At 38.0% G+C, this 22,774-nt stretch overlaps 1 protein-coding gene across 3 annotated transcripts in view; it reads right to left on the reverse strand.

Annotated features, from left to right (window-relative positions):
• Positions 1–277: 277 nt before the first annotated feature.
• The window catches only part of SACM1L (SAC1 like phosphatidylinositide phosphatase), a 31,937-nt gene continuing 9,440 nt past the window's right edge, over positions 278–22,774 (reverse strand). The window contains exons 3-20 of one of the 3 annotated variants that reach the window (XM_049816533.1): positions 22,538–22,612; positions 19,921–20,048; positions 18,793–18,942; positions 16,182–16,241; positions 14,534–14,567; positions 11,685–11,786; positions 10,789–10,874; positions 10,513–10,599; positions 9,985–10,053; positions 9,796–9,875; positions 7,699–7,797; positions 4,897–5,035; positions 4,601–4,670; positions 4,439–4,511; positions 3,887–3,980; positions 3,712–3,804; positions 2,999–3,056; positions 278–2,319 (exon numbers count right to left, since the gene is read on the reverse strand). In XM_049816533.1, coding sequence (XP_049672490.1) covers positions 2,183–2,319; positions 2,999–3,056; positions 3,712–3,804; positions 3,887–3,980; positions 4,439–4,511; positions 4,601–4,670; positions 4,897–5,035; positions 7,699–7,797; positions 9,796–9,875; positions 9,985–10,053; positions 10,513–10,599; positions 10,789–10,874; positions 11,685–11,786; positions 14,534–14,567; positions 16,182–16,241; positions 18,793–18,942; positions 19,921–20,048; positions 22,538–22,612 — 1,634 coding nt within the window. In that variant the 3' untranslated portion in view covers positions 278–2,182. Of the gene's footprint in view, positions 2,320–2,998; positions 3,057–3,522; positions 3,805–3,886; positions 3,981–4,438; positions 4,512–4,600; positions 4,671–4,896; positions 5,036–7,698; positions 7,798–9,795; positions 9,876–9,984; positions 10,054–10,512; positions 10,600–10,788; positions 10,875–11,684; positions 11,787–14,533; positions 14,568–16,181; positions 16,242–18,792; positions 18,943–19,920; positions 20,049–22,537; positions 22,613–22,774 lie in introns of those variants that run through there. The other 2 variants (XR_007508080.1, XM_049816534.1) reach the window with 2 other exon arrangements.

Genomic DNA, 22,774 nt, shown 5'->3' on the forward strand with positions numbered 1-22,774 from the left:
TTTCTTTACAAAGCAGCGAGGGTGAGCGCTAACGAAAGCCGCCTCCGACGGAGAGTGGCAGAAGTCCGGCCGGAGTCGTTCTCGGGCGGAGAGCCGGCCGGGGCAAGGAGGGCGGGGAGGGCAGAGGCCGAGGGAGGGCGGGGTGCCAGGCCAGCAGCAGTTCTGCACAGAAAGAGCAGGGTCTGCTCAGGCAACGAGCGTCCTCCCGGGGAGAAAGGGGGGCTAAGGAACTGGGAACGGTCCGCTCCGAAGCGCAAAACGCACCCCAGACAGCGCATCTAGAAAAGTTGAACGTTTTATTGTCATTTACGAGTACACCAGTTGTGATTTTAGAAATACAGACTCTTTGCAAAGCACTGAAATACAGTTGCTGTCCACCTTCTAAACCCCACGGTTATTCTAGGTCTTAAAGCAATCCAAGTTTGGTCTTTGCTGCAACAAGTTCATCAGCCAAGATGCAAAGATTCAGTTCTAGACTGCAAGACGACCGAACCGAGCTTCAGATGCCACCTGCCAGCAAGCCATCCAAACCACAGTTTTTAAGATTGGGTCTACGATGGTCTTGTACTTCATGCCCATAATGGAGTTCACCTTAAAAAACCTTTAGAGGATTTTCCAGTTAACCGTCAACTGGTATTTCCATTACAGCATCTAGAAGCAAACAGATACTTTGCAAGTACTAGTGCTTATGAACTGGTTATGTTTACACAAAACCCAGAGAGGGCTCCAGAAACATTCAAGGTTAAAATGGACAGTTAACAGTTGCAAAAATCTGTACATATTTTCAGTCATAACACAAGGAAACACTGGAGTATCAGTGTGTTGTGTTCTAGCTTCAATAGTGACAACTGTGCTAGTTCTAGTATTTATTCTACATGTTTCTCCCCCCCCCCCCCATTTAAATTTTTTACTCACAATCTGAATATACAGCTGTACTTACAGGAAATATTAAACAATGCACAGCGCCTTAAGCAAGTTCCATGTCTGGTTTTGAACAAACCATATAAAATAAGTGACAAAATAGTTTAAAATTGGTCCTTGATTAGGATTACTTATTTTTATACAGCTTGGAAGCACTAAATTTAAAGACACACATTTATTATTAATCAGCACAAATTATTCTGTAGCTTTTTTTCCTTTTTTTTTTTTTTAAAGAGTGTGTTACAGTATCATGCATGAAAAGCAAGCTGCTGCTCCCAAGTGCAAACATGGAGTTTAGTCTAAACACCTTCTCCTCAGGTTGTTATTCCTTCTTTCATAAATGATTTCAACATAACCAAGAATAGAAGCAGCTGACCAGCAAAACAATATGAAGTTCACCTTTTACATTGTGACCCATTCTAAAGTAATAGAGTACTTTGGACCTTTAGCATAAGGAAGGTTCAATAAACACTGCAAAGGATTTTTACATTCTTTGATTTCATTTACATCTTTAGAAAGAAAACTCTGCATTTTAACTTGCTAACTAATGAATCATCATCTGGAGACGGTAGTATTGAAACAGTGCAAGACATCTGCAACTTCAGGAACATCCAATTACACTGTCCTTTCACCCAAACTATGATTAGTAGAATATTGCATCAGTCCTAGATAAACAAGACAGGACAAAAAGCTCATTTTAGAAGAGCATTAGGATTCAGAAATCTTTTATATTTAGTGAAAAGAATCCACACACAAATATGCACGGACTCCTTCACATGGACTTTCTCACAACAAATGTAATCCAGCTCTAAGTCTTAGAACTAGACTTTTCATTGGTATGAAGCCATTTGTTCAATGCTTCAACACCTGGGGTTTTTGACACATGAACAGCATCAGAGCTTTCTCCTGTCAAGCCAGAGACCAAAAATTGAGCTGAAACAGCCCAGGTGGACTGTGAGCTTAAGCAGTCCACATATGCCCTAAAACACACCAGACACCAAAAAGCTGGCTTTCATCTTTGCATTATCCCAGTAAGAGTAGAGCCCCCTCCACTAATGCGATATTCCAAAGACCACTGCAACTAAGACTGTCGAGTCAGTTCTCAGTTGAAAGCTACCACCACCAAAGGACACGATTTTCTCCTCCCCCCCACCCCCCCTGGTTAAGGAAGACCACTATTGGTGTGGAAAGCAGGTCAGTAGAGACTCCAGGTGTGGCTTGAGGAATCCTCAGTACCAAGCCGCTTTCCACACACACAAATTCAGTCCATCTTCTCTTTCTGGACCAGCTTGGGTGCATCTACAAAATCCTTGCCATTGTAAAGGATGATGGCGAAAGTTCCAAAGCTTGCACTTCCCCAGAAAAGCACATAGGCCAGCGTCTCTGTCCACGTATCACCTGTCAAGGTTCAGATACACATTTTAATTCATTATCTCCAATTACCAGAGACAGGTTTTTCTAGTACAAAAGCAAAGTATTTCAAGCCCTCCCTCAGAGATCTGCTGTCAAATGAAGTTAGAAGTCTTCCATAAGTACTGGGGTCTTCTCTTTTTCTGTTTTCTTACCTAGGAAGACTATGTTGGCCACAGAGTTAGAACAGACAGCTACAGAAGTCAGTCAAGAACTCTATTGGCACTAATGTTAGAAAATTCAAGGCAAAAGCAGGTGGCCAAAAACTTCGCAACTCCCACCACAGGTTTTGGTTAGGGGGACATCCAACAGAACAGGCTTATGCCTAGATCTGACTTTTCTGAACTGTCTTTCTGCCCCAAATTAGGTAGGTATTCATTCAGCCTATAATAAAGCTAGATGTCTACTCAGGTGCAACTAAATTTGGGCACAATTAACTGGCCCTTAAGTGACTTCTACAGAAGGTTTGACATTGTTTTCTGTAGTACCTCAGGTTTTTTTCCACATTAATGATATAGTGCTGACCCTCAGTCTCCAGAGCCATGCTCAAATACCTTTTAGTATGACTGAGAAGCAATTTTATACTGAATAGTTTCTGGTAACCATATACCAAAAGTCCACACCCAAGAAAGATCATTTTGTGAAATTAAACTCAATATTGACTTACCAGCCATTAGCAAACAAATAATGCACATGGAGAAAGCAACCACCATAATAATAGGCAACTGGGAAAAAAGAAAGAAGAATCACTTGATACAGCAGCACATATATTCCTTAATTTCCTTTAAGATGGACTATACTGCAAAGCTATTTACTTGCTTTGCAATGAAGTTGCTTAAATAAAATTTTGGATAGCTCCAAAATTTGGAAAAGTGTGTTCAATAACAAGGTTAAGAATTAAAATACACCTTCTATCTATTGAGAGGTTGGTGGTTTGTTTTTTTAAAAAAATACACCAGCCACTAGTTAAACCTGTAGTGTCCCCAAATCCCATTTCACAAAATAGAAGGGGGAGGGGAAAAAAAAAAAGTTTTTTTGTGTTACAGTCTATGCTTCTGCATGAAGTATGAGAAGAGATCTTCATAAGCTTCTTCTGCAGAAGGAAACAGTCATGATGGTGACTAGTAGAATTTCTCCCTCTCCACTTGATGAAGCAGATTTAAAAAAAAAAAAGCAGCAGTTTTTCAATACCTCAAGGACACTCCATTTTCTGTCAAGGGAACAGTCTGTGTTTAGTCCTATAAGCAGGTATCATAGAAACATAACCAGATTATAGGGACACTTCATTACTAAATAGACATGTTCTACTTAGTCATATGAAGCAAGCGACTAAAAGGTGGTATGTGCTTCTCCAATCATGAATAAAGTCTCCATACTCACAGCTAAGAACTTCCAATCTTTCTTGACATGTAGAGGACTAGCAGGTTCCACTTCATCCACTGAATAATTTCCAAGAAAAAGATCAATCGCATCCTGGAAGAGAAAGGGAGACCAAGAGTTAAAATGCACAGCCATGTTTATCAAACATCCCCCCACAGTTAAAAGCTTAGCTTACTTGTCTAAATCCATCAGAAAAGTTATTTTTGTAGTAACGTATTAATGAGTTCCAGCCATCCATTATTAAGCCCCACTGAGTCCTCTTCCCAGTTCTGCAACAGAAAGTTTTGAGAAATATTTAAAATATATTTATAAATTCAGGAAGACCATTTCAGATTTACAGTTCTTTCATTGTTCAAATGTGTACTATGTTTAATGAACACCTGCATGTAAATACATTTATCTACTGCTGCCCCTGCATTATTACCACACATACTTGTAACAAAGCTTAAAAGTAAAATTACACTTCTCTCCACCCCACAATATAAATGTGCCTTGAAGGGGTACATTTTCTTGGTTTTATTTCCAAATAGCCTTTTCTCCTTTCATATAAACACAGTGAAGAATGGTGTTCTGTAGATTTTAGTTTGACATTTTACCAGTTGCACCACTGCAAAACTCATTAATGGCGTAGGCCCCAAATTAATAACCTTCTCGGATGTGAAGGCTTAAAGAAAATCCCAAACATCCCCCAAAACCCAGAAGGCCTTTACAGGAAAGGCTGACTTGCCTTGTGTAATCTGTCTTTAAGGCACCAGTTCCAGCATATTGTTTGGCACAAGCATTAGCATTATCAGCCCATGCTGTGAATAGGAAAACATTAAGAAAGATTAAGGAAGTTATGTACGCTGTTTGGAAAAAAGTGATTGTTTGAACTCTGTAAACAGCCTACCATTTTTGTAGATTTTCTCAAAGTCTGCTTGCTCTTCAATTCTCTGTCCAACATGCAGAACACCTAGCCTCTAAAACAAAAGCATACTGAGGCTCACCAGTAGTTCACTAGAAAAATTAGGATTTGCTTTCAGAAAAAGCTATATTTATTAAACTAGAGTCTGGCCAACACATTTCAAGTAAGTAGTACAGTAACTCAAGTATGCAAGCTCTTATTCTAGTGTTAAAGTTACATTTCCATTGCAAACAGAAAGCCTCTCTCCTCTTCTAGCTTGTTAAACAACAATAAATATTTACCTGAAGCTGGGCTTGAAGAGATCGGCGTGCTAACAAGCTCTGAATCACATTAGTCCGATCAAGGCAGTCCATGCAGTTACTGCGGAATATTCCTTCCTGCTGAGTCACTATTTTACCATCGGAATCAACTAGAAAATAACTAACACATACAATCCACCTAAGTATTTATAGGTAACAGTCCATATAAACCACATGTTTTCAGAAGTAAATATTCTAGCAACCAAAAGACAGTTGTCTTAAGTATACAATGACTTCTTAGCCATGTCTTTGAACTTTGATGCCTCCCTGAATTCTTCCCCTCCCATGCTGAAAAATAGCATCAATATATGAACATTTAGTAATCTCAGGGCAGTATTTACTCTTATCATTTAGAAAGCAGCAATACTGAGTTACATGCCACTGGGAAGAACAGCTTCTGGTGCAAAATCAGTGACTTACATTTTATGTTCTTTAGTTATTAGTTATTTAGTTATTAGGTCTTAGCTCCACAGATATCAAGATCATTAGTAGAGTGTAACAGCAGAAGTAACCAGATTTGTGTATCACCTGGTCACATGGTTCAATACAGTCACCACTGCATAAAAAGTCATATAAGCTGTCAGGCACAAATCTTTGAGGAAGGTAGTCAGATCTTTTAAGGCCACTACCGAAAATCTCCTACTGACACTTGCTCATCTCTTCCATTACACAAACATCTGGGGGAACCAGATGTTCCCTCTTGCAATGGCATATGCTGTTACCTCAATCTTTTAAAATCAACTAAACCAAGTGTTTCTAGTAATTGATAACAAACAGCTCATTTTAAATACTGAATTGCATACAAGTATTCTGATAACTGAGCTGGTAAAACAAATATGCTGATCAAGTTATCAGCTGGATGTGTGAATGGGACAGAACTTATGCTTGTCCTTCTGCCACAGCATGAAACTTCCAGTTGCCGAAAGATTTACAGATCATATTCTGTTGATTTGATTACTCCATTATGTAATTATGAACTCTGAATGTGAACAAGCATATTATCCACTGGTACCGTACAGCATTTTAAGGTTATAGTCTTAAGAGTCATGCAGTACTAAAAGCAAGAGCCTTAGAAGCATATGCATTTACTTTGATCAACCTTGTGTTAACAAGACCCATTTTTGTCATTCTTGGAGAATTAGTTTTGTTAAACCATGTTTTACATTGTTGTATGATTAAAGGAGACAATAGCACCTGTGAAATCTTCATTTTCCCCTTTCTCCCCCCCAAGCTTTGCCTAGAAGAGCTATTAGGATAATCAGTGTAGTTGAAGAGTAGACATTTCTGGTTAATAAAATAGTTTAAGTGCTGCATCTCCTATAATTGCTCTAAAAAAATTAAAAACAAACAACCCCCCCCAACCCAGCACTCTCCCCAAACCCAACAAGCCAGCTCTCCTTTGACAGGTCTTTCACAACTGGATTTAACCTGCAGAAAATAGAGTTGTTTACCTCCATAGAATTGTTTACCTCCCTCAGGGTTACAGAACTGTTTTCTAAGAATATCAGAACTCAGACTTTTCCATTCCTATTTAAGCAAAAGTCACCCTAAATGAAACAAAACAAGGCAAGGTAGAGCTAATGTAATCTTGAGGAAGAGCCTTCATTTTTGTATCTTGTTTTAGAGACACATAGCCTTTTTTTCTTGTCTTTCTTCACTTCAAAGAAAGCTGGTTCTTTTGTAAGCCTCCAATGGCGGGCAACAGTAAACAAGTCACAGGATTCAGTATTTGTTCTAATAATAAAGGATCCCTGCTGTATAGTAAACCTACATGCTTATTTCTCCTTCTTTGAAGTGCTCAAAGCCAAGTTATTCTTCAGCTCTTCATGTGTTTTTTTAGGCTTTTTTTTTTGGTGGTGGGCAGACAACATTCACTATCATCTTATTAATTTATACTAGTCCCATAGCCTTCATTCCAGGCAAGCAATTTCATTCATGAGACTCCTGTTCTAGTCCACAGCTCACCTCATTTGTGTTTTGGGTTGTTTGTTTGTTTTTTTAAAGATAGAATATACCACTACCAGTTTTGTAATGTTTTAGCTGATTTACTTTGTGCTTTAGACACAAGACTTTAGGAACAGGAAGGAAGCAATTGAAAAGCAGAACAAAAACAGTTTCCCTAACAATCTACATGTCTACAAGTAGCAAAGACCAAGAAGCACATAAAACCACACACTTGTGGGACTAAAAAATTTAAGTTGATTTGGACATTTAGTCTACCTTTTTATGACTAAACAAAATGAGAATTTGTTTCTTTGTGGGTTACTTATGTTAGCAAGATTACTTATGTTAGTCAGTGCCAGTGCCAAGGTTTGATGCCACAAGCAATGTGTATTAGAGAAAACACTTTTAAAAAGACAGCAGCTGCCTGTGGAAGGAGCACTAAGTATTTGATGCTATGTAGCAGAACAGTTTGCTGTCAACACCACATATCACCTAAGGAGACTTTTCTCTTTAAATAGCTTCGGTTATATGCACACTTATTTCTTTGTCTAACCTTTTACCCAAGGTAAAAAAGGAGCTCGAGTCACAACACAGGGTTGCTATGATTCTCAGAACCATTTTATTGGGACATTAAAAGGGCTCTATCTTATCCACCACCAGGTCTCTAAGCTTGCGCATAGTATCAGCAAGAGATCAGAGATACGGAAACACTAATGCATAGGAATGCATCTTCTTTATAGAAGGTTGCAGGTCTGTTTTACTGTGCCTAACTCAAGACAATAGAAACTATGAAAAAGTGATCTCATTTTAACAGTGCAAAGTAGAACTGCAGAGCCTTACCTAAACTCATCTTGCTGTTCTGCTAGTTGATCCATCAAAATCTGAAGTCGATCCCACCTCATCCGGCTGCACTCTTTATGGAAGTCAAATGCTACATATCTGTTAAGAGAGAGAAGCATCTTTTCAGATTACGTACATACCATAGTAAAGGTCTCAAAACCCCACAGGGAAGGGCTGATCTATAAAACAGGTAGTGACAGAGGATTTTTTTTTTCTTTAGAGATGGCTTCCAGCAAATATCTGTTGATTTTGTCAGTGCTTTGTAATCTTCCCAAGGCCGCACCCGTAGCATGCATGGTGACAGCATTTACATTTCTTTACAAGATGCCACCAGTCTGGGGAAGCACACATTCAGTTCCAAGTTACTCATTCTACATTCCAGCTAGTATTTTTCCTCCAGAAAGTACAGAAGGGATACGCATCTGGTTTCATCTCCCCGCCCCCCCCCCCCCCCCCCCCCCCCCCCCCCCGATTCTTTTGCCCTCCTCTCTTCCAAGCAACTGCATTGGGAACTTCAGTTCACTTTGAAATAGACACAGGTGTTGAAATGCAACATTCTTTACTGGCATGCAGCGGAATTCCCTCAATAGCTCTCTAGAAACCTGAGTCAGGTTCTGTTTAATCAGCTAACCTACTCTGTCATAAGAAAATTACACAGCTACTGACTTGGAACAAGATTTTAACAGCCAATTCATTTCTGGCAAGAAGTGCTCTAGACAAGTGGTGTTTGATTCAATGTGTTTATATATACGTTTGCTGGGAATTACAGGGCATTACATTCCTCCCCTCAAGTATTCATAATGCAAATGTTATTATTTGCCAAGTTTTCAAGACTACTTGCATGAAGAAAGATGGTATATATATTCTGAAGACTCAAGTCTCAGTCTGGCAGGTAAACACCATCAAAACTGATTAACAAAGAAAGGGTTTTGGCAGTATTAAGATGATGGGGCTGACAAATACCACTTTTTAACAAACAGAACAAGCATCACTGAAACAAACCCTGACAGAATTTTACATCTTTGTTTCCATCAAATGGTTTTATAGCAAAGATGCATGGAATTCCACAAGCTTTGTCCAGCTAAGGTATCAATACCAGCCTAGGTGTGAGAGTGAGCAAAGAGCTCACCTCAGAAGTGGTCTTTTTTAATAAAACCAAAAGAAAAATCCACACCTACACACCAATGACACAAACACACCCTGAGGGTAGTAAAAGAAGCACACAGAAGTGAGAGAGACATCCATAACTACCCTGGTGAAGGCAGCAGCAGGGCATCATACAAGCAGAAAACAGCTTGGAAAAAATTCAAAGTATGTCAGGATTCATAAGGATTCATTTTGATTATACTCTGCAATTCCATAGTTATGCTTAGACAGAAGTGAATCCTTATTAAAACAGGATGCCTTTTTGCTTAGAGGTAGGATTTTGTCCTTTGACATACAATGAGTGACAAGAATACTATACAGCAATTTCAAGGAAAAGGTAGAGGTTAAGTATCTGCAGGAGTTGGATGCGAGCCCTCCCTCTAGAAGTTAGTAAAAACAAGCACAGGCAGGTTGTAAAACTGTATACTGTGCTCAAGATTCCCACAAAGAGATGGAATTTCTCTTACGATTAAAGAGCATTCTCTGCTCTCTTGGCCCATTGTTACACTGAGGTCCAGACATTTAAATTACATGTTCCCCTTACTGTTTCCTCCTTTACCTCAACACTGCTTTGCTCACACTCAGCACTCCCTTTATTATTGTAACCAAGCCCTTTGGCCAGAAGCTAGTTCTACAGAGCATTTCTTTTTCCTAAAATGCAGGAGATCTCCACAGGTCTCATAGCATACTATTACTCCAATACTGACATTACCATTGTCTCTGAGCTCCCTTTATTCTGTCTTTTCTCTGTCTCACACACTTCACTGTCTCATTTCTGCTTAAAATATGAGCTCTGAGGTAGGGGCATTGCTCATATGCAAGTTACTTCATAAAAATAAAACTCAAACAAATCAGACAGTTGGTAAAGGCCCCCAAAGAACTGATGAATCTGTGGGTCTGAGGCAATGCTCAACTTTCAACACAGGATGTATCATTTTACTTCACACGTACCTGACCATTCCATTTGCCATGCTGTTTACCATTTTTGCAAATGTTTGCTCAAGAGGCTTCTCTGAACCTTTTTGGTTAACCTGGGAGACAGAATAAAAAAAAAATATTAAAAAAGCCAGAGACAGTATTACTCAAAAGTCTGCTTAAAAGAACAGCAGCTTTTTCAGGAAGAAAAAAGTGAAAGCATACCAAGTTGACAATCATTTGCTTTCCATAGCTAATTATTTGTGAGTCAAAATGTCTTTGGAAGCCATCCATCTAGAACAGAAAGGAAATGTGTTGACAGATGTACACTGCTATCGAGATCTGTGATTTACAAGAAATCTCTATAATCATCATTTTGATGATACCACACAGATAGTTTTATAAATAAGAAAAGCATTTGATGTTCTCTATTGTGCCAGTACATTTCTACTTTCAATCCCCCCAGTCCATTCAGCTCTCCTTATTAAACATGCCACAGATAACGAGTATGGTACAGCTACTAAAACTGCTGCAAACAAGAATCAAAGAGAAACTACCCCCATTGATGTCTGGATTTTTTTCAGGCTCTGAACTCATCCTAAGGAGTACAAGGCTTCTTGCCTACTTTTTAAGGACAAAGCTCAATCCAGTATTGCTGATTTTTATTCTTCTGATTACAGTTTGTTACCCTATCACACAAACATGAGCCCAGAAATATATTAAAACCCCAAGACACAACAAACACTCACATACATGATTTACTGACTTGCTGATCTGTGGCTTTGGTTTATACTTGAGGTTTGGTCTTTGAGACCAGAAAAAAGGAATTGATCCACGGGTCTACAAAAGAATGGAAATAGTTTTAAACAACAAAACTTACAGACTCACTTGCCATTTAAAAATAAAACAGACTGGTTTGGTTTGTTTATTTGTGTGCATGCACATCTTATATACAATCTATGTTTAGAAACACAGAGCTATCTATCTATACATCTTAAGCCAGTGAGCAGTTCCTTACACTGGCTTTACCTGAACAAATGATGCCTTGCTCCCCTTGTAATGCACAATTTGTTCCGTTTCAACAAAGTTTGCAGCATGTCCTTCTGAATCAATGCCTATGTAGAAAAAAGACCGCATTAACCAGCTCAGACCAGCTGCAGAACAGTGACAGTATATCAGCAAAAGGCTTCCTACCCATGCCTTCTAAGCCCTCACAGAAAGCATGAAAATACCACCAAGCCACCTCAAGATGGTAAATTAAACACACCTTTGGCAAAAAAGTTTAACACGATCTGTAGGAAATTTAGCTTGAAGAAGCACAGTTGTGCTTAGCACATTTTGATATTTCTAGCCCTAGAAATTGAGGGGTTTAGTACAAAATAAAACACAGTGCTTTGACACCAAAATATTCACAATTCAATAGCAACAGTACTGCAGAAACAGACCAATTGCTTCAAAAGCATGTATGTTGGGACTAAGAACAGAGAAGGTAATTTACATCCATTTCCTTGTTCACTTTTTAACTTGAAACAATTAGAGAACACCACTATTCAGAGCTCCCCTACCAGCACCAATGATGCTCTTAGTTGCATTTACTGCTAGGCCAAAAGGGCTATTACACACTTGCATTTAACTCCAATAAAAACAGTAAAGTGTTAAAAAAAACACTATAAAAAAAACTTTTGCAGTTATCTCTAGGAGGAATAAAGAAGAGTCGGTTTTAACAAATACCAGAACATGCTTCTATTCATCATACAGGTTCCTAGTATTTTCTTTGGTTTTCTTTAGAGCAAGGACCTCGTGAGACAAACTATTACAAGCATTTTTTTGTGCAAGTCATTATACAGCAATTATTCTTTAAAGGCAAGTCACATGTATAGATGGAATTCACATTATTTTAAAAATAAATCAATTTGCTATTTTACCTCTTACATAATAGCGTACACCAGCCCTGAAACAGCTTCTTCTGGAAACAAGCAGCCAGTCAAAACACTTGCCATTTATAGAACAAGAATGCATAGTAATAACTAATGACTAACATTAAGGAAAAAAACCCAAAATTTCATTAAGATTTTTTATATATCAAGAGATAGGAAACATCAAGGAACCAAGTACCCATATTCAAAGAAATCTGTAAACATCTCACACCAGTAGCAGTTGAACGTAAAACTTGAGTAACTTAATATTAGGATCAGTATGCACATCACAAAAAGACAGGCTGTAGCTGATATTGATGATCACATATTAAAACTGCTATGATTTTGAAAAAACAGGATTTAAAAAGATTAATCTGATCTTATGGTCTTATGGTCACTAAAAGGACTGACCTCTGAAGTTCTATTCAGTGCTACATTGATCTCATCCATAATTTTATTAAGCTATCTTAACAGTTTCTTGCCCCTATTGCTTTTAACAAAATACCACTTCAAAACTCTTTTCTAGGCTTTTAGAAGAATGACTAAGTTGGGCTGTTATACCTTGCACCTCTAAGTGCAACATACATCAGATTTACAGATGCCAGAACTAGCAGTAATGTAGACTGGCTTTCAAATCCATGTGAAGAAAAAGAATGAACACGTACCAAGTCTCCAGTGCGAGCTTTTTACACAAGCATGATTTCCTGCTCAGGCTAAGTATCCAAAGTGGCAGATACACCATAATCTGAGACTAATCAACAAACACTGGGCATTGACAACTAGTTTCAGTTTTAGAGTATTGTTCTGTGCTGTTTATAATTGCCTTTATTTGGGACTACAGTAAACTATCAAGTCTAGTAGAGACCAGTATTCATTGTGAATAATTTCTCCAGGTAGATTCACAGGCTTTCTTCCTTTGTCCCTAAAAATAGAAACCTACAACTTTAAAGCAAGCAAAAGATCAAAATGGTCAATTTCTGCAAGCTGCACTATTAGCATGCAGTGTTCTATTCTTTGAGGAATCTAGATACTTTGTCTTAAGGTTGGTAAAGTAAACAAGACATTTTATTTTTTAAAATAGCACATTTTAAAGTGAAATCTGGATTCTGCATTTACGAATCAAATAGGACATAAAGCAGCTGTGTCACATGTGAGCACCTACACTATGTCTTTAAAGAGCACACTGATTGCATATATGGAACATCTTGAGTTATGTGGGCATTTGTGCTAATACTGTTTGTAAAGAATTAAAAAAATGATACGAATTGGCCCTATCTAGTCCAGAATGTTCTCACAATTCATAACTTTGACTGAAAAAGACCTATTCCTCTGCTTTCCTGGAAAATTACCGCCAGGTCCTACACCCTTTAATTCAACACTTGTACAGCCAACAGTCTCCTGCAAGAAAGGTTACCTCTAAACTTAGCTCCTTAGAAATAGTCAGCCCATTTTCTGTCTGCAATCTCTGTCCTAACTTGAATGGCAGCTTGCTACTGGCTACTTCCACTCACACAAAAAAGGAAAACACAACAATTGTTCTTTAGAAGGGGCTTTTTGGAACAGCAAGGGAAATATTAAATCTACTTTAGGCTTTAGGTGGTCAGTCTTGATTACCCAAGCAAGTCCATTATTTCTCATCACTGCAAGACTAGAATCCCAGCCTAGATAGCTGAACAAAATCTATTTAGGTTTATATGGGGGGAAAAAAAGAATCTTATTTTATTGAAGTAACTGTTAGCAGCCCTGGAACAGTCTGCTTAGGGCTCTTCCTAGTAATTTCATCACTAAAAACCTAGTTTCTCCGAATTCCTGGGTTCTCCAAGGTGTTTGGTTAGTATTATAGTAAAACATACATTATTTATGCTAATTATTTATATAATTAAATAGGATAGAGGAAGGTGTTAATTGCAGTCTGCCAATTGCTAATTGCAATCTACTCAGACTCTTTCACCTAGGACCTGCAGGATAAGGACTGGGTTGTTTTGACAGTTCCCTTTTGCTATCTTTCCTTGCCTCTCCACCTACTCCCACAACATTTTCCATTAAATGAAGTCACAGGGAAGAAGGGCTGTAGATCTGCCAGCTGCTAACAGTCCTACCAGAACAGCTGATGCAGTCTGGAAGCTGTTCCCTGCACACACCTGAGGGGCCTTTGCGATAGAGGAACTAAGGAAAACACAGCATGTATTGCTCTTTCCAGTCTTGCCAGTCCTTCTCATGCTGCCAGTCCAGGAGCACCTGGGACTTCTTGTTCACAGACTGCATGAGGACCACTGCCTCCTGAAAGCATTAGGCTTATTCACAGCATACAGCCCTTCTCAAAAATAAACTCATAACTGCTCTGCTAAAAAGACCGTTACCCAAAGCATTGGTGCAGGAAAAACAGCTGGCTAGGAGAAACATTCCACAAGCCTCCAGCAGAACTCCTTACCCTTTTATTCACCAACAGGAACATCCATAAGTACTCCTTCAAGTCAAAACTGTTCACCATTATTTTATATTCAAAGTAAATGCTACATGACAGTATCCTTACAGCAAGATAAAAAGTACTAAGGCTGATGTAAGAGCATTTGCCATATTCATCTTAACCTTCAATCCTATTGAAAGAGTTATGCAATTCATGCCTGTAAAATTAAATACATTAACCCTTAAGAGCAGAACATTCAAGTGAGTTATCATACGAGTGGGCTGTCCAAAAAAATATGTAATGCTCATATCTGAAAGAACTACACCTTAATTCTGACATTGCGTTCTGTTACAGTTGCCAACACAGCCAATAGAGCAGCTTCCTCAACAGCCATTTTGCTATTAGACTACCATATTCAGCACTGAGCTTTATTTACAACGTAGAAGGATACATCCATGCATCACTGGTGTAGCAAACCTATGGATCTGAAACAGACACACACCACACATTAAAAATATTAACCACCAGCAGCCAGAAGAGGTATGTGGGTGACTATGCTTTGTCTAGGAATATTTTTTGATAGTTTTATATACTTTTTATCCTTTACTTTTTTGTTTAGGGTATAGTAATTCTTTGAGAAAAAAAAGTTCAAGGAAAACAGCAACATATGTAATCCTTATTAGCAGCAGTGAAAAAGTAAAAGTCTATCTAATCCTAATTAAGTGACCTTGACAAAAAACAAGCTGCTTTGACATCCTATACATGGCATTTACTCTTCTACAAACATGCCAAATATAAAGCAGTACACACTGAAAACCTTTTGATACGCTATTTGATGTACCTCCACAGTAGGATGTAAGCAGAGATGGCAGTTAACAACACAGGGCTTCAGTAAGGGATACTTCCATGTGAATAATACTCAAAATGCTTGTTCCAGGGTTTTTCCCACCCTGCCACTCCTGCATACCTTTGGTCTTTCAAGAAAATATAAAACTAAGATTTTCCAATACTGGAAGTCAGAAATAACACATCTCATTACCTAAAACTGTTACTATAGCAAGTCACCTGTAGTCAATACTAGGTCACACTTCCCCTCACACATTGGTTACCTCCCTTTTCAGCTTCTCTGTTTTGCCTCCTACATCTGTTTTCACTAACCAGTGACACCGGGATTTTTGTTGCTCCCACCACAGCTTCTCTCATCTCCCAAGCTTTGATTGCATAGCACTATGCAAACTAAATACCCAGTCATATGCCTCCAGAATATGCACAACAGCCCTTTGCTAAGCCGTTATCTTCACATTCCAGAAGCACTGCACAATCCAGCCTTTTGGAACAGTGCTGTCTAATGTAAAAGCACATCTCCACAGGTTACCAAGACAGAAATAGAAGCAGCGTGTCATTCACTTCGATAAATGAGAAGTACTGATAGAGAGAAAAGGTTGTAGTAGCACAGACAATTCAAGAAGTTTAACACACATCTGAAGTCTCTAGTAGGAAGGAGCTTAGATCAGTCTGGCCATTGAGGTACTGCAGTTGTGGCTCATGGTCATGCACTTGTACTTGCTGGACTAAGTAAATTCAAAGGTTACACTGTGCTAGTCTTCATCTGACATAAACTGAAAGGGTCTAACCATTAGTCTTACTCTTAATTATCAGCTTTATGACCTACTCACTAGGCAAATGAAATTTAAACTGCACTTGTGGAGAAAGTTGCTAGCCAGTCTGAGGAAAAAAGTGATGAGCCATACGTTGCCTATAGCTAAATAGAAGTAAGTAGCTAAACTTCAAAAAGCTTCAGAAGCATATGCTGTGCAGTGTAACTTCCCCTTTGGTTTATACAAGCATGATCTCAGCACAGTATCTTCAAATGCAGGCACTTCCAAAAGTCAGCTTTACTACATATACTATTGAGGACATTGACATAAAATTGGAAGTTTGAAAGCAGAATACTGTCACTGTGCTAAACTAGAAGATGAACAGTCACATTATACTAGATTTTGGCTGTCTGAAACAAGAGAGAATTACAGGGAACTGTTGTATACTTATAGTAAAAGTACATTCATCCTCTATTAATATAATCATTATGAAGTGTTTACCTCTGGTTGAGCAGCAAATTCTCTAAGAAGATGTCCGTTCCATACAAACCGTGGATCTGCCTGCAGCAAGAAAAAAGCCAACATGCTTTTAGAGACTGCCAGTTCTGTTGAATTAAACATAAAGGCAGTATTATTGTATCCATGCATTACACAAGTGTAGGCGAACAGGTATATATGGAGATGGAATGCCCTTCTCTTATCAGTACCCTTCATATCCTCAACTAGAAATCTAAATAAAATAAAAATAGGTAAAAGAAGAACAGTTCCCTCCAACCTTTAAGGGCGTTCCCTGATACTTCAGGCATGCCAAACCATTAACAACTGAGCTGCAGTATTCGAAGAACATTCCAGTCTTTGCCCTAAGTACACAGGGCTTGAAGAAATTACCCAAAATTTTAAGAACAGCAGCAAGGTAACACTCCTAAAATGGGCAGAAGGTAAAAATGCAAGGAGTCCCGTATGCAATAATCGACAATTCCGAGAATTGAAAGTTAAACAATACTTGTAGTTTAAAAGACAAAAGTATTTATATTCTGCTGTGTAAGTGATCTTCACTTCTTTGCTATTCTTAATTCACCTCAAAAGTACCTTGAGCAGGTTGGTGAGCATGTTCCAGAAAACTACCAGATTAGTCACAAACGTGACATTTGCTGTAGAACGTAGTGCAAGCTCTGGGAAGTGCCATATATCTCAACTTCAAGATGAGGCAGGCAGACAATATATCACTGAGGATGAGGGTTAATTCAAGCTCAGCATTGGAACAGTACTTTGTCTAATAGAAAACAATAAATACAACTATCTGCCAGGAACTGTTCAAATCCTACTTGTAGTGTCTTGAACTAGTAAAAGAACATGATATGATGCTTTGGTGCCCCTATACTGGGTCTGTTTCCTTCTACCAGTATTGTTTAAAAAAACCCAACCAAAACCAAACACCCACAAATATCAAACCAAAACACCTTCACACAAACCACAGGCCAGACTTCTCTCACAGAGGGGAACTGGAGATGCCCAGAACTGCCACCACCCTTTTGTTAAGGCATTATACTTTAGCCACGAGTGTGAAAGTACATTAAAATTGTTTTAACCGTCTAACATCTGAATTTACTTAAAAGTGACACCTTTTTACTGTACTTTGCCTTTCAAACAACCTTCTGAAGTGCCACAATTTTAAGGAAACCAAACCTTTCATGTCAGCAGCTGCTCTCCCTGGCAAGAGCACTGCCAGAGCAGCATTTGATAATGCTAAATAGTCCACAACTATAAAATGATTTTTAAATTTATTTTTTTTTAATTAAATCTTTGAAAAAGCATACTGCTTCCCCAGCTTAGATAGCTTCAGTAACTAAGAGATGACATCTTGTGACTCCACTGCCACCTCTTCAGCAGAGGAAGAAAAAGTGCTATTGACTTCCAAGGTTTCAGTATTTCAGTGTCTAAGCAGTTTAGACCTTGTTTACACTGCAGGATAGTAAGTTACCAGACTAAGGATTCTGGAACTCTAGAGGCACAAGAGAATTTCAAGCTCAAATTGCATTTGGCTGTGTGATTCTGTTGTCTTTAAGACAAAAGCAGCGTATTAAATTCATGCTTCAAACATAAGGAATAGACATAGTTTAGACAGAATACGATATCCCAAGGCCAACAGCCATAAAACCCACAGTTCTGTTCGATGTTATCCTGGAAGAAAATACAAAGTTAAGTGCCATTTATTCTGCTTCAGTTTTTTTCTTCTTCCCCTGATTCTAGGTCAGAGGAATGACTTGCTTTCTCACAGTTTTTCTACTTAGTTTCTTCTTGTTGCAGTTAGAAGCGTTCAATATTAAAATCAGAGATGAACTTTCATTTATTTTGAATTTTAATCCATTTAAAGCAGAGTGCAGAAAGTACTTTTAACTGCCTGATCTAGAAGTCTGACATCACATCAGAACAGACTTCTGGAACTTCATGTTGCTCACAAGCTAAGAGACTTAAGGAAGGGTGGACTAGTATGCTCAGTTGCAAGCCCTAACAGTTTCCATAAAATGCTGCAGTGCTGAACAAACTTGTGTACTGAAGCATTACAGACCAGCAATTTCCACCCTTATTCTGAGCACCCTACAAAGCAACTCAAACTGTAACTTGATTCAGTCAGTGTACCTTGCACACTTGCTTGGTTGCTTCTTTTTCCTTTCACTGTTGGCTTCTTATTCCAGAGAACTGCCCCAGTACAACTCAATTAACAAGATCACAGCGATAGTCTAGTTACACAGCTATTTTTTGCCAGTTCAATTATAAGGATTTGCATCTAAGCAACATGTAATCTGTTTCACTAGTTTAAATTAATGATTAAAACAGTAAAGCCATTCTTAGTTTAACAGAGGACCACAAACACTAACAGTATATGCTACCATTTAGCATACTAATTCACTGTAAAAAAAAGTTTAAGCTCAAGAGTAACAGGACCACAGACTTCAGCAATAGCATCCTAAACTTTACATAAAGTTTCCTTTAGTTTGTGATAGTTTGTTTTGACATCATTTAAACATCAGTTGTATAAACTAAACTTAAGCCACACAGAACTGATTGACAATGTCCGAGACAGAGATACTAAGCAAAATTAAATCCTTACCCTCTCTAGGAGGCTCATTTCCTGGAACTCTGGGCTCGTGTTGGCCAACCGTTGCAGAGTGTGCGTTAGGTCGTACGTTGTTGAGAAATAAAATCCATCCACGCTCAAGACATGATTAAGCATTGATAAAAATACTTTATTATCCTGCAACTGTTGAGAAAAAAAGGACAGAAGAGCTCTCATTTATTACCATGCAAATATCTTATTCTTATAAGCTACCACTACTTTGTGAAGTGATGAGATGAACTTTGCTAGTGCTCTAGCAACATATGACATCATCCAGAGATTACCATACGAGGAAACTGTAAGATTGCAATTTTGATACCAGTTCACTGGTAACTTACAGCTAGAACACTGCAGCCAAATTCTGCAAGAACAGTGGAGAGCAGAGAACAGTATTAAACTAATATTAGCGACTTCCAAGCAAAAAGGAAGCCATTAGTTTCCCTGAAAACCATTCAGTCAAAAAAACCAAGACAACATGGCAATGCAAAAGAAAGGATATAACTTGCTGTTAAGATTACCCAATAACTAATCTGTTTTCTGGTTCAAATTTTAGTTAACCTCACTCCTTTTCTGAAAGAGCATCAGATTCCCTTTCAACTCCATTGGTTAGACACCCTTATCTACTACTCTTTATCAATCCACAACACATCCATTGTAAGCAATTATCATCCTTTCCCTCCCTCAAAAAAATTTAGTTCTTCCCTGCTGGGTAATTATGTAATTGAACAATTGCATAAATTAAGACAGATAATTAGAAGACAACAAGGCAGCTTATTGTAGAGGCTATCAGAATAGTAAAGCTGTGAGAAAGACTTAAGGGGAAGAGTGTTGGGAAGAGTATGCCATCTATAAAGGAGCAAAAATGCACAATATGCAGATCAAACTCTGGGGCTGATATTCCAAGTTGCACAGTGTGAGTTTCTTATCTTGAATGACATAACTTAACATACATCTATATCCAAATATTACATCAAGTATAGTAGCCTGAACAAATCAAAGAAAAAAGTATAGTTCAAAGAGCTGCTTAAAAAAAATTTCATAGTTTCATCAAATTAGGTCCTGTGGTAATGGACATTAACATAAGGTAACATTCCCCCACACTCCCCTAATCAATCCACCTACCTGAATATCAGTTAAGTGCAGCATGGTCTTTTTGTATGAGAGGATGTCAAAGTCTGTTGCTTTCCAGATTGCATGACTGAAAATCTCACCTACTTTTTTCTTTTTTGTTATTACAATAAGATATGTGCCTGTAAATCAGAAAAAAGCAAACTTTAAAAAAAACCAAAGCAGACATGCATATTAAGAAAAGCAGCTTATCACCATACCAGAAAACTGAAACCAATAGGAAAGAGTGAGTTTTCTTCAAGTTACACCTAGGACTTTATGTTCTTAACAGTAAGGGGCTGGAACAGAAGCAAAATGCACTTGCTAAGCTACCCATTTCTCTGTGCTCACAGATCTTGAGGTACTCGATAAGTTTAAGGAATTAAAAAAATGGACAAGATAGTGTCAGCTACTCTTACTTCAGACCCGAGACAGTCTGAAAGTCTTTAGGCTTGCAAATGCAGAAAGAGGCAAGTGGTCTTGAATGTGGTTTGGAAAGCACAGACCAAGTCTGAAATACATGAAATGAAGCATGCTTCAGAATCCAAAAAGCCTATTCATCTTATGCTGAAAAAAATGCTTATCCTAACAGGTTCAAAATGGAGCAAAGAGAAGGGGTTTCTTTTAATAATTTAAGACAGGAAGTTTGTTGTTTTCCTGGTTGCATAAGCAACAAAGCAAAAAATCCATAATCTTAACAGTTCACTCAAAAGAATTAATTTACACTTGTTGGTAAAAACAACATGCCTTATTTCTAAGCCTATCGTATTTCAGTGCCATCTTTGTTTTGATTAAAAAGGTTACTTTATTAAATTGGATATTGATGGATAAAAATATGTTATCATCTACATCTTATAACCATTATATGCTTACTTACAACTTCAATAGAGCAAAGCAATGAGCAGGCCATGCAGAAGCACAGAACCACAAATCTAGTACATTTTTATACTAAAGCATTCAAAGAAGTATAAATGCCAAAGCAGGAACAGTTCATGTTGTGTGCAGTAAGTTTACCCATTGTTTATATTTACTACTATACCTAGATATACCCCAAGTTTTATGGACAGGTGATTTATTATATGGGGTATCTAGTCTATAGTTAGTCACAGGTACCACCCCCACTTTAACCTCTGCAGCTCTAGTGTTATACTTTTTATTTGGGTGGAATATTCAAGCACTTGAGAATGCTCTAGCATGTTTGCATCTTGAGTTAAAATACTGCTTTTGGTTACTATGTCAGAAGCATCCACATACGTTATAAAAACAGCACATTACATTCACAACTATACCAAAAAGATGCTGCACAAATAGATAAGTTTAATCTTGCAACCTTCTGCTTGAGATTTCAGAGCTTCAGATATTACTTCAGCAATTTTTTCCCCCCTTAATACTTTAATAGGCGAAGAATATTTGTGCTTGTTAAAGACACTGCATTGCTATATATGGAACCAATTTTACAGTTAACAGGTAACAGTGAACTGCCTAACAACTTAGCTGAACAGTTACTTTAACTGATACAATCTTTATTTGACAGCTGTATACTAACTATCAGTGCAAAGCTGTGGGGGGTGGAAAGAAAAAAACCAGGCTATTAAAAGAAGTTACATACTTCTATATTTTATCTAATATTCAGTCAGATGAACAAAAAGTCATTGCCAAGCCTCCAAGCTGTGAAAATTCCCCTTTGGGGCAGTTCAGTTTTAAAACAGTCAAGGCTTGTCAAGTACCTAAGACACAGGTGTCCATTACATTGCTCTTACTCTGCAAGATCCACAATTCTTTAGAATATGAGCATATAAAATTCAGTAGTTTAAGATCTTGCCAGAAGTTACTGCACTTAACACAATGACACTTTGCTTCAGTTGAGAACACTTCCATGAGTGAACTTAAACCCTTTCTATGTATGGAGACTTCTATTCAGTATGCATGCTCCTTATTACATCATTTTTCAGACTACTTTAGTTCCAAACTCTAATAAATTCTATCTTTTGAATAGCAACACTTAACTTTCCTGGAAGCTTAGACTTTACACATCAGGTTTATTTGTGGCAGTGACTGTTTAGATCTGAACAGCACTGAGATACTTGGAAGAAGCAGACAGCCTATTCTTACCTTATCCTACAACTCCCTGAAATTCATAATAGTCCCAGTCTGTCCTTTTCCTTTTAACACTGAATTTTCTTTTTATTTGTAGGATAGTTGGAACACAATCATTACTTGAACAGCTGCATCTACTAATCTAGCACCCTGTCACTCTCAGTTATTTGTGTACCAAGATTATTGATTTAAAGTCAAACTTCACAACCCTGTATTTGACTGTTGCATCAAATCCTGCAGCTAAGATTAAAACAGTTATGAAGAGTAAGTAGATGAAGTTCTTTGCACACATTTGAAATGCATTCCTTAAAACTCAACAAGCTGTCAATTAACCCTACTTTTAGAGCAACTACAGGTTTAAGAGATACATGAACATTCAGGATAAACTGTATTTGGATACCTCCATCCTCTAGCAGCCATAAGGAAAGTCCATCATAGTGATCAAAGTGTAACCTCAGACACTTGCAAACCTCAGACACTTTAGCAATACAGCTGGCCTAAGTATTTTTAAAGAGCATAGTTCTGCCTTCCTTACCTGCCACCAATCGGATTGTTCCCAAAATACCATAAATAGGCCTTGTAACGGCTGAAGGGGGAACATCTTTCTTAACTGAAAAGCAGAAGAAAAAAAACACCAGGATTTCAGACTGCTTCTTTCATGACTACATTGGAAAACTATTAAGCTAAGTTTGTCAAAGCTTCTTGGTCAAACCTCAAGTTTTGCTAGAGTCTGAAGTATAAGAAGGAATGCATCAGAATTTCAAAGCCTGAT

The sequence above is a fragment of the Accipiter gentilis genome, chromosome 14, assembly GCF_929443795.1.
Source record: "Accipiter gentilis chromosome 14, bAccGen1.1, whole genome shotgun sequence".
NCBI classification, from domain to species: Eukaryota; Metazoa; Chordata; class Aves; order Accipitriformes; family Accipitridae; genus Astur; species Astur gentilis.